The sequence below is a fragment of the Fusarium pseudograminearum genome, chromosome 1 (assembly GCF_000303195.2).
Source record: "Fusarium pseudograminearum CS3096 chromosome 1, whole genome shotgun sequence".
NCBI classification, from domain to species: Eukaryota; Fungi; Ascomycota; class Sordariomycetes; order Hypocreales; family Nectriaceae; genus Fusarium; species Fusarium pseudograminearum.
In genome coordinates this window covers 2675649-2687317 of record NC_031951.1, presented here as the reverse complement: position 1 = coordinate 2687317, position 11669 = coordinate 2675649, and the positions used below count along the sequence as shown (strand labels likewise).

Below are 11669 nucleotides of genomic sequence, written 5' to 3'. Positions count from 1 at the left end.
CAACGACTTGACCTTGCTCAACGTCCAACTCATGGACGATCGTTGTATGTTGGATATCACAACTGAGCCGATTTCCATCGTCACTCGACTGATGGACCGTAGTAGGCGGCTAAGATTGACTATGAACCAACATACGGATACGGTTTGAAAAGTCGGTTCAAGCCGTACTTCCGGTCGGGGAGATCACGCTGGATTTGAATCTGCGAGCACTTGACGGCAAAAAAACAGGCGGCTCAAATCCCTGTTGTTTGGACTCTGGAGGCACATATTCAACTGCATTTTCCGTCTTCTGATTGGCCAGTGAGACTCATGGAGTTGCAGCTCCAACCTCTGGCCCAGCCAATCGGGCTCTCTTGTCAGCATCGAGCATCTTACCATATTCCACCCGGGCGCTTAACAGGGGAGACGAGTGGTGATGGCCAAGCAGCTCTGCAACGCCATTGGCTGCGCTTTAGATGCTGGTGGTGATTGGCATACTGAGTATCACTCCAGGCGCCCGCCTCCCGCATCTTGGTTGCCGCTCACAGGCTGTTTTCACACAGGATCACACTGATGGCACTTAGAGTGGTTTTCTTCACAGGCCATGAGCCTCTCACAGCTGGGGAAACCCTTGCGGGCCCCCCTTCACAAGTCTGCTGTGCGTGTGCGTATGCGGTTCCCTCTCGCCTCTTCAGCCGATCCGTTGCGCTTCTGCTGGCCGCCTTGAAGGCCCTTAAACCGCTGCCCACCCCCGACCTGGCCACTTGAACGGCTCCTTTACATCTTCAACTGAGATTCACAGCTGCCGGCCAGCCATAGCGACAAACCAACTTGACGAGCTTGGAGTTATACACAAGTTTCTACCACGATATCGTGTATGTGTAACCGACTATAGCTGCTCCAGCAGCCGACTACAAACGAAAGAGCAACCACGCGAACTATCGACATGATGAAGCTTCCCATGTTCAATCGCTCATCACAAGAGCACATAGACAAACTAGCAAAGCCTAGGACCTATAAAATCGTCTTCAGAAAATGGCCTCGCCTGGCGAGAAAGACCGTTTGGTGGCTTATGCCTGCTGAGTTGATCGGAGTCGTGGCCGCTCTGGTCATCTTTGGTATCTCTCAGCCCAATCTCTACCGAACCGACATGTGGCAGATTGGTTGGGAACATGATCCTCCGCTCAACTCGAACCCTGCCATGATTCTCTACGCTTATGCCAACTATCGACCTTTACCCAAGGTTGCCCTCATCTGGACAAGAACGTGAGTTTCTGTCCGACTCCATCAAATGATGATTGACTGACATGAAAAAAGATTTACCGATTTCAACGTTGCCATCTCGGTCATCTCACTCTTCTTTCTTCTCGGCAAGCTTATAGCTTTCATCATGAAATGTTGGTACCCAATCTTTGCCACCTTTATCAATATCAGTCTGGTCGCTCTGTACACCGTTTGCACCTACGGAACCATTGGACCCGACTATGCCGATTCGCGATATCCCGCACCTGCAGCCTGGTACTATCGTATAGGATGCGACATTGCGCGGCCTTATGGAAAGTACAAGAGCTGCATGGTCGCCAAGTACTCTCTTGTCATAGCTGTATACATGCTGTAAGTTGCGCTCGAGAAAGGAAAACACAAACGAGATTTGCTGACAATCCCCTAGCTTTGTTTACCTTTTGAGCTTGGCGTTGTCAATCTATGCCCTCCTTCCCAATAAGATCAATGACATTTCCGAAGACGATGACGAGGAAGAGGGATCCACGACATCGGAACCGAAGGACAGGGGTGTTTGGGAAATGCACAACATGAAGATGCCCGATTCTCGAGCGACGCCGTTTACCCCTCGAACACAAGCGTTCCATACTTTGGATCGCCAATTGCCACTGCGGTCCCAACAGAACAGGTACGGGTGAAGGGATGAATGAATGAATGGAAATATTAAAACTCGACGGCCGGGAGATATGTGTCTATGGATGGACTACTATCCTTAATTAGCATGAGGTGTTTGGAGTTTGGGATGATGATATTCGATACCGAGGGACAATCTTTGAGGCCAAACAAGGCACAACTTTCATACTGTTACATATATTATTTCTATCTAAATTGAGAAGATAAACTGCATGCTCTCATATTGTTTGATAACTACATCAATAGTAGACGATAATCGCACTCGTCTTGTGAAATGGGCTATCTTTCGCAAACACTTGCCTATTCCGCTCACTTGCACGGCCCGGTCAGTGATGAAACATGGGGAAAGCTTGAACAGCTGCTTAGATAGATTGTCAATCAGTGCCAGAACTTGAAGAGACCGATAAAAGACGCAAGTCACTGACTCGTTAAGCAATTTTCACACAAGTCCTATCGTTGCCGGTCCCGCCGGAGCCGATCTTGGTGTTTTAGGTAGGTTGATTGAGAAGAATGCCGGCTCCGGGGAGGTTTTAGTTCCATCCAACGTTACCCCACACAAGCTTGAGCCGGGAGCTTTAACAAGACGTCACCCCGCCAGTACCTGGCAATTTCGATATCATCTATCATTGCATTTCAGATTATCAACAGTCAATAAACCATACAGTTTCTTCAATTGACTGAGTCTGATATCATTGTTTTTTTAATCAACTAGAAATTAGGTACTTGTCGCAATGGCTCTTCTTCAGCGCTTGGTTGCCCCCTCAGCACGAGGTGCGCTGCGACAATCTCCAGCCATCACCTTGATGATTACTCGAAAAGCATCCAACGCCTCTCCCCCAAAGGTACTTGTCATTTACAGTTGATGTTATCACAAACTAACATCTCTAAGCTTAAAGATCCCTCTCTCTTCAAGCAAGATGTCTGTTATGTCAACGGCGAATGGGTCAAGGCCAAGTCTGGCAAGACATTCAAAGTGAATGGTAAGTCTCAATCTTCTCACTACCTCTATCACAAATTAACGATATAGACCCTTCAACTGGCGAACTCATCGGAACATGCCCCGAGTTTGACTCCAAGGACGCTCAACTAGCCATTCGCGCTGCTGCTGATGCGTTCCCTTCGTTCCGCAACAAAACAGGCCGTGAGCGCTCCAAGCTGTTGCGCGCCTGGTATGAGCAGATGACAGCCAACGCAGAGGACATCGCAAAACTTATTACATGGGAAAACGGAAAGCCCATGGCTGATGCTAAAGGCGAGACAACTTATGCTGCCAACTTCCTTGAGTGGTTCAGTGAGGAGGCACCACGAGTATATGGTGATACAATTCCCAGTTCAGTACCTGGCAACCGTGTATGGACCCTGAAAGAGCCCGTTGGAGTATGTGGTTTGATTACACCGTAAGAGGCCCTCCCCTTTCTACTTGAAGCTCAATATTGATCTGATGTCTCTAGTTGGAACTTTCCCGCTGCCATGATCACACGAAAGATCGGACCTGCTTTAGCTGCAGGCTGCACGGTCGTCGCAAAGGCTCCAGCCGAGACCCCCTTTACTTCACTAGCCCTGGCCGAGTTGGCTCACCGTGCAGGAATCCCCAAGGGCGTTGTCAACGTCGTGACTTCACACGAGAACACACCCGAACTCGGCGAGCTTCTTACTTCTGACCCCACAATCCGCAAGGTCTCTTTCACCGGTTCCACCAACGTTGGAAAGCTTCTTATGAAGCAATCAGCCGGTACCCTCAAGAAGCTTTCCATGGAGCTTGGTGGAAACGCCCCCTTCATCGTCTTTGACGACGCCGATGTTGATGCTGCCGTGGCTGGAGCTATCACATCCAAGTTCCGATCTTCAGGCCAGACCTGTGTCTGCGCCAACCGAATCTACGTTCAACGCGGCATCTATGATGAGTTTGTGACCAAGTTTACCGAAAAGGTCAAGTCGTTCAATGTAGGACACGGTTTCGACCAAGGCGTTACGCATGGACCTCTGATCCACGACAAGGCCATTGAGAAAGTTGAGGCCCATGTCAAGGATGCCGAGAAGAAGGGCGGAAAGGTCACCATTGGAGGCAAGCGACTCAGCGACCTCGGTTCCAACTTTTATGCTCCCACTGTCATCCGTGATATGACTCCAGAGATGGACATGGCTTCTCAGGAGACCTTTGGACCTGTCGCTGGTCTCTTTCCCTTTGAGACAGAAGCGGAGGTGGTCAAGATGGCCAACAACACTGAGGTTGGACTGGCGGGTTACTTCTTCTCCCGCGATCTTGAGCGTGTGCACCGTATTGCCGAGGCCCTTGAGGTGGGTATGGTTGGTGTCAACACTGGTCTCATCTCCGATGCTGCTGCGCCATTTGGTGGTGTGAAGGAGAGTGGCTTTGGTCGTGAGGGATCGTTGTATGGTATTAGTGAGTACCAGATCACCAAGATGATCACATATGGAGGTATGGGCAAACCTCTTCAGTCATAAGTATTGATGATGCAATGAAGCTTAGTTTATTATGGTGAGGGTTAGTTTATTATGATGACGAATAAGACACCATATACATTGAACCATGAGAAGTATGTAAGGTTGGCTGGTATGGGAGGACGCATGTCATACGAGTGAGAACAGTTATGTAAAAGAAGGATTTTCTATTCTTTACGAATACGTAATTAGTTTTGACACTACTGAATAATGAATTAAATCATCTTTATTGTATCCTGTAATCATGCAGTACGGCGCTCGGGGAGTGTCGGTGTAACCCTGCATACTACAGTATGCCATACAACGCAGTCCTCTCTAGGAGTTAGCAACACCACCTCGGCCTTTCAGTCTTTTATATAGTTCCCTTGTGAATAAACATGCTTTTCGACAATAGCACCAGTCTGTTTATCCATCTCTCCACTCTGACATGTCCTGACGCTTGAACTCCCACAACCAGCCAGGATCTATAACTCACAACACAGAAGGACATTACAAACTACTTGGTCGTGTAGTGTAGTGGTTATCACGTTTGCTTTACAAATTATTGAACGCGCAAAATGTCGCAGGTTCGAACCCTGCCACGATCAAAGGTGTAGTGATGTGGTGTTGTCTGTTGGATGCATCCATACCATTCTTTTTGACCACGCTTCTGCGGGGGTGACAGGGCTAAGGAGGGGCTACTACAGCTTATCGCATTCTCGACAGCAATTCAAGAGTCAAAAATGAACTGAGATCTTAAATGCCCAAGTACAAACTGGATTAAAGTGTTGCAACTATGAGGCCGTTGTAGTAGTACGGTGATGGTTTTCAAGGTTGCTGTGCAAGAGTCCAGTCAAGTCTTCGATAAACTTGTCGCGCCTGTAATAGAACAGCCATATTATTTTAATCAAATCAATTATAATATCAGAGAATTATGTTGATCTCATTGCATTTACATAAATTCATATCTTGTACATATATCTGTAGCTCATATCGTGTAAACCTCATGTCAATGTTGGAATGCTAGCAATGCCTTATCTTATCACACAGTAGAACCCACCACGAACTGACGTCGTGCAGGAATTTCGATCTTTACCTCGACCTAAGAAACACGCAAAACCGCTTCAACCACAACACACTCTTTAAAATGGCATTTTCACGAGCCAATGCACCTCTCAGGACCTGTCTGCGCCAGTTGGTGCGCTCAGAGGGGTACGTCCCATCGTATATTCCTTCATCTGCAACCTCAACTCAAATCATGCAATTGATCGACTAACCTGATCGACCACCCAGACCAGCTCCTCTCCGCTCGATAGCCGCCAGCCCTCGCGCATTCAGCACATCCCATGCACTTCTCAAGAAGCGCAAGATCTCGGCACCTGCCAACAGTCCCAATACTGCCACTGCAAAGGCGGCTGCGGGGTCTATGAACAAGGCCGAATATGACACGGCAAAGGTGCCTGCGCCCGACCCAGAGGATCCTCTCGACTTTACAGCTGTTATTGCTGCATACGCACCCATCGATGCGCATTTCAAGACTCAACTTGCGAGTATGATCCACGGTGGTCGCTTCAACCCAACAAACCTGGGTTCACTGCCTGTGACCATTAAGGATGAGGAGGGCGCCGACGCTACATTTCCCCTCCGAGAGCTGGCGCAGGTTGTTCCTCGATCTGGCCGAGCTATTTCGCTACTGGTCAACGACAAGGAATACATCAAGCCCATCATGTCAGCAGTACAATCGAGTCGGGAATTCAACCAGCAGCCTCAACGATCCGAGGACAATGAGCTTGAGCTTCTTCTCAAGGTGGAGCTAGAGCGCAAGGACGATGTCGAACGACGAATCAAGGAGGCTGTTCAGCAGTGGAAGGACCGCATTCGCAATGCTCGATCACGACACGAAAAGACGCTAAAGGACTGGAAGAAGAACGGCACCGTTCTCCCTGACATCGTCAAGAAGGCTGAGAAGGAGTTGCAAAAGGTGCAGGACAAGAAGATGAAGGAGATTGACCAGGAGGAGGCACAGACGATTCGTCAACTATAGAGGCACAGACTGGCAGTTGTAGGATAGATGCAGAATATTTGTAGTATTACATATCGTGACAAGTGTACACTGATCCTAAGATCTAATACGGATTTCTTTTAAGCCTTCGCCTGTCCGCCCTTTCCACCAGCGCCTTTCTTATCCAGAAGAGACGTCAACTTTGTCTGGAACGAGTTGACGTCGTGGGTAGTGTACGTCTCAGATCGGAGATGCCATGAGCGGGACACTCCAACGGGGTCTGATGCGAACTTGGGTGTCTCATGCTGGCCCTGGACAGCTCGCTGTGTAATAACCTGACGGATGGCCTCCTCGGCTTCGGCAACGATAGGGCCCGTAAGCTCCTTGCCTTCGGTTCTGGCCCTTCCTTGGAGGTACTGCTCGGCGGCATTCTTAGCATCGGCATCGGCGAAGAAACGAATACCGCCGGCCTCGGTCTCGGAGGCGTAGTATTTGGGCTGGAAGGGTTCTGGAGCACCGACGTGGTCTGCTGTGCCGAGAACGCTGAGGTTCTGCATAACAGCAGCTGACTTTCCAGCAGCGGTGCTTGGTGTGACAGGGGCGAATTGGTTGACGGACTCGAGTGTGAAGGATGGTGTGTACTCGGAGCGCATGCCGAATCGAATGCTATCGTCGAAAGACTTCTCATCGGGATCCATGTTGTTGAATTCGTTTCGGTCCTTGTTTCTATCCTTGTCGTCATCATCCCTTCGTCGGTCGCCTTTGCCTCCTCCTCGACCCCGGCCACGACCCCGACCTCCACGTCCACGTCCACCGCGGCCTCTGGCGTCAAAACCGCCTCCGCCTCGACCTCTTGTCATAGGCTGGCCAGTTCGCATAGGCGAGGATGGGCGATCCTGGGCTGAAGACCCTCCCCTACCCGCAAATCCGCCTCGTCCACGGAAACTACCACGACCCCTTAGACCTCCTCTGCCACGCAGGGGCAGACTCTTTATGTCGATGACCTTGGGGCCACCAGCTTGAGCGGGACGGGCAGTCGGCCTCGGGGTACTGGGACCATCGGCAGCCTGAATCTGTGAAGTCGAGAATTGGCGGGCGTAGTTTCGGAGAGCATCCGAGGCCTGCTCGAGCTCTGGCCTTGTCCGGCTACACACCGAACGGAAGGCGTGGCGTTGCATATTGGCGGTGGTTGTCTAATGTGGTGAAGCTGATTGTCGTGATTTAGACGATCAATTTTCGACGTCTGCTGAACCATGACTAAGCCAGCACACCCCGCATTGGCCAATCACATGTCTTGGCAATATCAACATTGAGTTCACTATGAAAGAACAAGTCATGAGGAGCGAGTATATAAACAAAAAACAAATTACTAGGAACTGCTTGTACTCAATTCCTGCTGCTATGCACAAACCAAGATCCCAGATCTTGCTATAAGCCCATGAAAACTCTATAGGGATGTACCCTTCCAATCCTCCCATCAATCCTTTACAAATGCGCCAAGCATAGGCCAATCGTTCCCAAACTCCGAAGCGTATACATGGCGGCGCTGCTTTAGGCCTTGCGTGCCTTTCAACCATTTCAGGTTGTATATTTAGGACAGTTACGTCCGTTACTCGGGGCAGAGACAGTGACCTTAGCGGCTGTCACACCGTGATATTGGGTCACTGCGTACGGAGTATATTTGTTCTTGGCTCGCAAGGCCATATTCTGGACCTTATTCATACTCTTGCTAGAGTTGATCTGTTTGCGCTGTTCTTTCTGCTTAAAACAATGGCAGCATCTTCTAGGTCGCCCTCGAATTGCCATCATTGGTGTAAAATGAATGTTTCGTAATGGAGGAAACTGGCATAAAAAAAAGTCGGATTCGTATTTGCGATATGTACATCATTACATGCTCTGAGGTTGAATCATGGCGGGCTGTAACCAGTTAGTAGGAACCCAAGAAATCGTTAGATTTTAGACTTACCGGACTGTTCAGCATATGCTGGCGCTTGTTTCGGCTCTTCTTGATGTGGCTCTTGAGAGCGCTCGAGTCGAGAGGCTTGAGAAGCTCAAAGCTACAGAGTAACTCAGCGGATACCGACATAACGGCGCCCCAGTTGTCAAATTCACCGCAGTACTGCACAAGTTAGCTTTTGGCCCGAGGGGAGTTAGCAGGTAAGAACTTACATTGGGGGCACTGAAGACTGTCACCAGAACCCTATCGTTGAAGAATTCATAGCCATCCTCAACCACCATGTGCGCTCGACAGATAAGATCAAAATCATGTACTGCCAAAAACTCTGTAATAACTCGTTTACCAAAACAATAACTGACGCCTCTCTCATTGGCTTCCCAGTCTTGCTCCATGTCGGCAGGATCAGACCAGAGAAGATCGTTGAGCAGTCCATAATCGGGGACGTCAGTGGGTCGAGCAATATTTCGAATGTCGTCCATGTGAACTAGAGCTGGTGACAATCCTCCGTGAACACAGAAGATCTTGCCGGCAACGATCGCGGCGATTGGAAGAGTGTTAAAGCAGTCAATAAACGTCTTCCAGATTTTGACATTGCACCTTCGCTTGCATTCGTCGTAAAAGCCATAAACTCGTGTGACATTGGCGCACTCGTGGTTTCCCCGGAGGAGGAAAAAGTTTTCGGGGAATTTGAGCTTATAGCAGAGTAGCAGCAGAATTGTCTCCAGTGATTGCTTTCCTCGATCAACGTAGTCGCCGAGAAAAAGATAGTTTGAGTTTGGAGGGAAGCCACACATCTCAAACATTCGGATAACGTCAGTGTACTGTCCGTGGACATCACCCACAACCTTGACAGGCGCATCCAACTCTAACAAAGCAGGCTGTGAAAGAAAAACCTCTCTTGCCCTTTGGCAAATGGCAACAATTTCGGCGTTCTTGAGACAAACACTCTTGGTGACCTTTCCAGCATAACCCGCATCCAAGAGTCGCTTGATGAAGTCGTCAAGATCGATATCTTTAATCTCAGACATGGCGACGTTGGAATTTCCATCAGCCTTGGACTCATCAGAAGGTCCATTGTTGACTGGGTTGATGGTATTTTCGCGTTTCACCAGGATGGACTGTCCTGGGGCTTGCATATGCGCGTTGGCTCCAGCGTTGACAGACGGAGGCTGATCGGAAACGTGATCAACTTCTCCCGATGCTTGCGCGGCACTCACGTCGTGGTTGCCGCCTTTGGCGTTACCATGAACGGGAGAGGGCGGGGGTTGGTCCTCTCCGACGGCGGAATCTGCGAGGGCCGACTCGGATGCTGAAATGTCCGTCCCGGCGGTATTGAGGGGAGGGAGCTCGCTGCGGCTCAGTCGAGATGAGCTTGAACGTCCATGCCTACTGGAACGTCTGTCGTCGCTCTTAGATTCGACCGGATTCTCGCCGTTGGACAAGACCTTTGAGTTCCTGGGGCTGTCCGACTTGCTGCTGCTGCGGATCTTGGATCCTAGGGTACGAAACGAGCGTGAGGAATCCTTGGTGTCAGATCGACTAAAAGATGGGTAAGATTGAAGAGGTCCATCAGGCCCGGCAGAACCGGAGCCCTTTGAGCCAGATCCACCTTGGCTGGAGTTGTTGTTCCCCATGATATTTGTTTCCGCGACTCTGACCAACGATGACTCAAACTGAAGCTCGGCTGGCTGACTGGCTAGTGGGTGGGCGTGCGGGTGATGCGGTTCGGATAATTCGTAACAATTCTTGGCGTGGGCGCAGGTGAGATGCCGGCAACCGTTTAGGTCAAGGGAGGTGTTAAGGAGGGTGAAAAAAGCGATCGAGGGTTAGGAAGAAGGAGAAGCAACGTTGACCCCTTGATGCGTCCGTTTTGGGCAGTTTGAGAAGATGCTTCAAGTTGAAGCACTATTGTCTGTGTTTTTGGGTCTAGATGTTGAAGTGAGCCGGCGGGTGGGTTTTGCGGCGGTGATGACGTCGTGGGGATGTCCGTTAACGCCGGGATGAGGCCGGTGACGATAGAAAGCGCGAACCGAAAGGCGATCGGAGATAGTGCTGAATGATCAAAGACCGAGTCTGAGTCTAGGAGATGGTCCAAGTTAGGGCGACTCGCTTGTGATAACGAGAGAGAAGTTGAGTGAAGAGAGCGAGTGGATGTAGAAGTTGCGGCGCATACAGCTAGCTGTAAAGACCGTAGGCAGAAAAAAAATTGGCCACAGTGTGGAGGATAAGAGATGTAAAGAAAGAGGAGAGTAAGTTGGGTGGACATACAACAAACAAACAAACAAAACGAATTGTCGGGTATAATAGAGGCAGTTGAGTAGCCGCTAGGATGAGACTAACAGCAAAAACAAGTATGATAAGACTGAAAAATCAGATTGCCAAGACGTTTTAAGGGCAAAACGTTGGGCGTCGGGCGCTGGCGCAAGATGGTGTCGGTATCGGTATAGGAATGGTATGGTATGGTAGGTAGGTAGAGAGAGAAGCACAGTTGCAGGGACGCGAGAGAGGCGATGCGAAGAAGCAAGATATGAAGATAAAATACGACGAGGCGGCGTGGCTTCAAGGTGGTTCTCGCATGCGAATGACGTCGATTGAATTGGGCACGTTAGATGATAGAGAGTCTTTCAGTAACGTGAACGATCAAGTATCTGCATACACAATTAGACGCAGGCATTCAGTCAAAGAGACAGCGATAAAGATAGAACCAATTGCGACGGCTGAGGTTCTGGAAGATTGTTGCAAGAAGAAGAAACAACAGACGAGACAAGTGTGTTGCAGAGGTGAGATAGTACTAGGTAGGATACCTAGGATGAGATAGGATAGGATAGGATTTTAGGACAGACAGCCAAGGTTACTAGGTAAGGTAGTAGGAGGTAGGCAGACTAACAGCTTGGTTGGATAATGACCTCCACCTTTTGGCTCCTACCCCAAGAAAAGCCAAGACAAGCCCAGAGCAAGGAAACCCAAGGTAAATAAGGTGAGATAAGTTGAGTTGAGGCCGGTCGAGAAGCTCACAGTCCACTACAGTAGCAACGTCCAGGCCAGTAGAGAGTGTTATTAGCGGAACCGGAAAGGTCGAAGCGAAGCGAGTAAAAGTGGCGGCTCAGGTTCAGGCTATGGCAATTAAGGTTCCACACCCCTCGTTGCTTTCTCTTTCTTTGTTGGACCAATTGAGGCTAAAGATAGAGAGAGAGAGAGATAAAGGGAATCGTTAGGGAAAAGACCACGTCAAGCTGACGCCTCGAGAGCTTCATCGAACAAGACCTCAACAACGGTTACGAGATTCGTAGTGCTAGGGTCACATGGTGATGAGACAGCTACCTACCTACGGATACTACACGGAAGACCGAAACGAATCTCCGATGACAAGCACCT

At 49.6% G+C, this 11669-nt stretch overlaps 5 protein-coding genes across 5 annotated transcripts, besides 1 other annotated feature; 3 read left to right on the top strand and 2 right to left on the bottom strand.

Moving 5' to 3' along the window:
* Positions 1-925: 925 nt before the first annotated feature.
* On the top strand, positions 926-1898 carry FPSE_11630 (uncharacterized protein; the record flags this gene model as incomplete). The annotated part of the gene is made up of 3 exons (XM_009264747.1): positions 926-1245; positions 1297-1593; positions 1649-1898. The coding sequence occupies 3 exons, from the start codon at positions 926-928 to the stop codon at positions 1896-1898; spliced, it is 867 nt and encodes a 288-aa protein (XP_009263022.1).
* Positions 1899-2624: 726 nt separating this feature from the next.
* Positions 2625-4359, top strand: FPSE_11629 (uncharacterized protein; the record flags this gene model as incomplete). The annotated part of the gene is made up of 4 exons (XM_009264746.1): positions 2625-2735; positions 2783-2873; positions 2921-3290; positions 3345-4359. The coding sequence occupies 4 exons, from the start codon at positions 2625-2627 to the stop codon at positions 4357-4359; spliced, it is 1587 nt and encodes a 528-aa protein (XP_009263021.1).
* Positions 4360-5482: 1123 nt separating this feature from the next.
* FPSE_11628 (uncharacterized protein) lies at positions 5483-6379 on the top strand (the record flags this gene model as incomplete). Its single annotated transcript, XM_009264745.1, has 2 exons — positions 5483-5547; positions 5629-6379. The coding sequence occupies 2 exons, from the start codon at positions 5483-5485 to the stop codon at positions 6377-6379; spliced, it is 816 nt and encodes a 271-aa protein (XP_009263020.1).
* Positions 6380-6477: 98 nt separating this feature from the next.
* On the bottom strand, positions 6478-7515 carry FPSE_11627 (uncharacterized protein; the record flags this gene model as incomplete). Its single annotated transcript, XM_009264744.1, has 1 exon — positions 6478-7515. The coding sequence occupies one exon, from the start codon at positions 7513-7515 to the stop codon at positions 6478-6480; it is 1038 nt and encodes a 345-aa protein (XP_009263019.1).
* Positions 7516-8224: 709 nt separating this feature from the next.
* FPSE_11626 (uncharacterized protein) lies at positions 8225-9928 on the bottom strand (the record flags this gene model as incomplete). The annotated part of the gene is made up of 3 exons (XM_009264743.1): positions 8225-8254; positions 8304-8456; positions 8507-9928. The coding sequence occupies 3 exons, from the start codon at positions 9926-9928 to the stop codon at positions 8225-8227; spliced, it is 1605 nt and encodes a 534-aa protein (XP_009263018.1).
* Positions 9929-11099: 1171 nt separating this feature from the next.
* Positions 11100-11125: a microsatellite.
* Between the last annotated feature and the right edge of the window lie 544 nt (positions 11126-11669).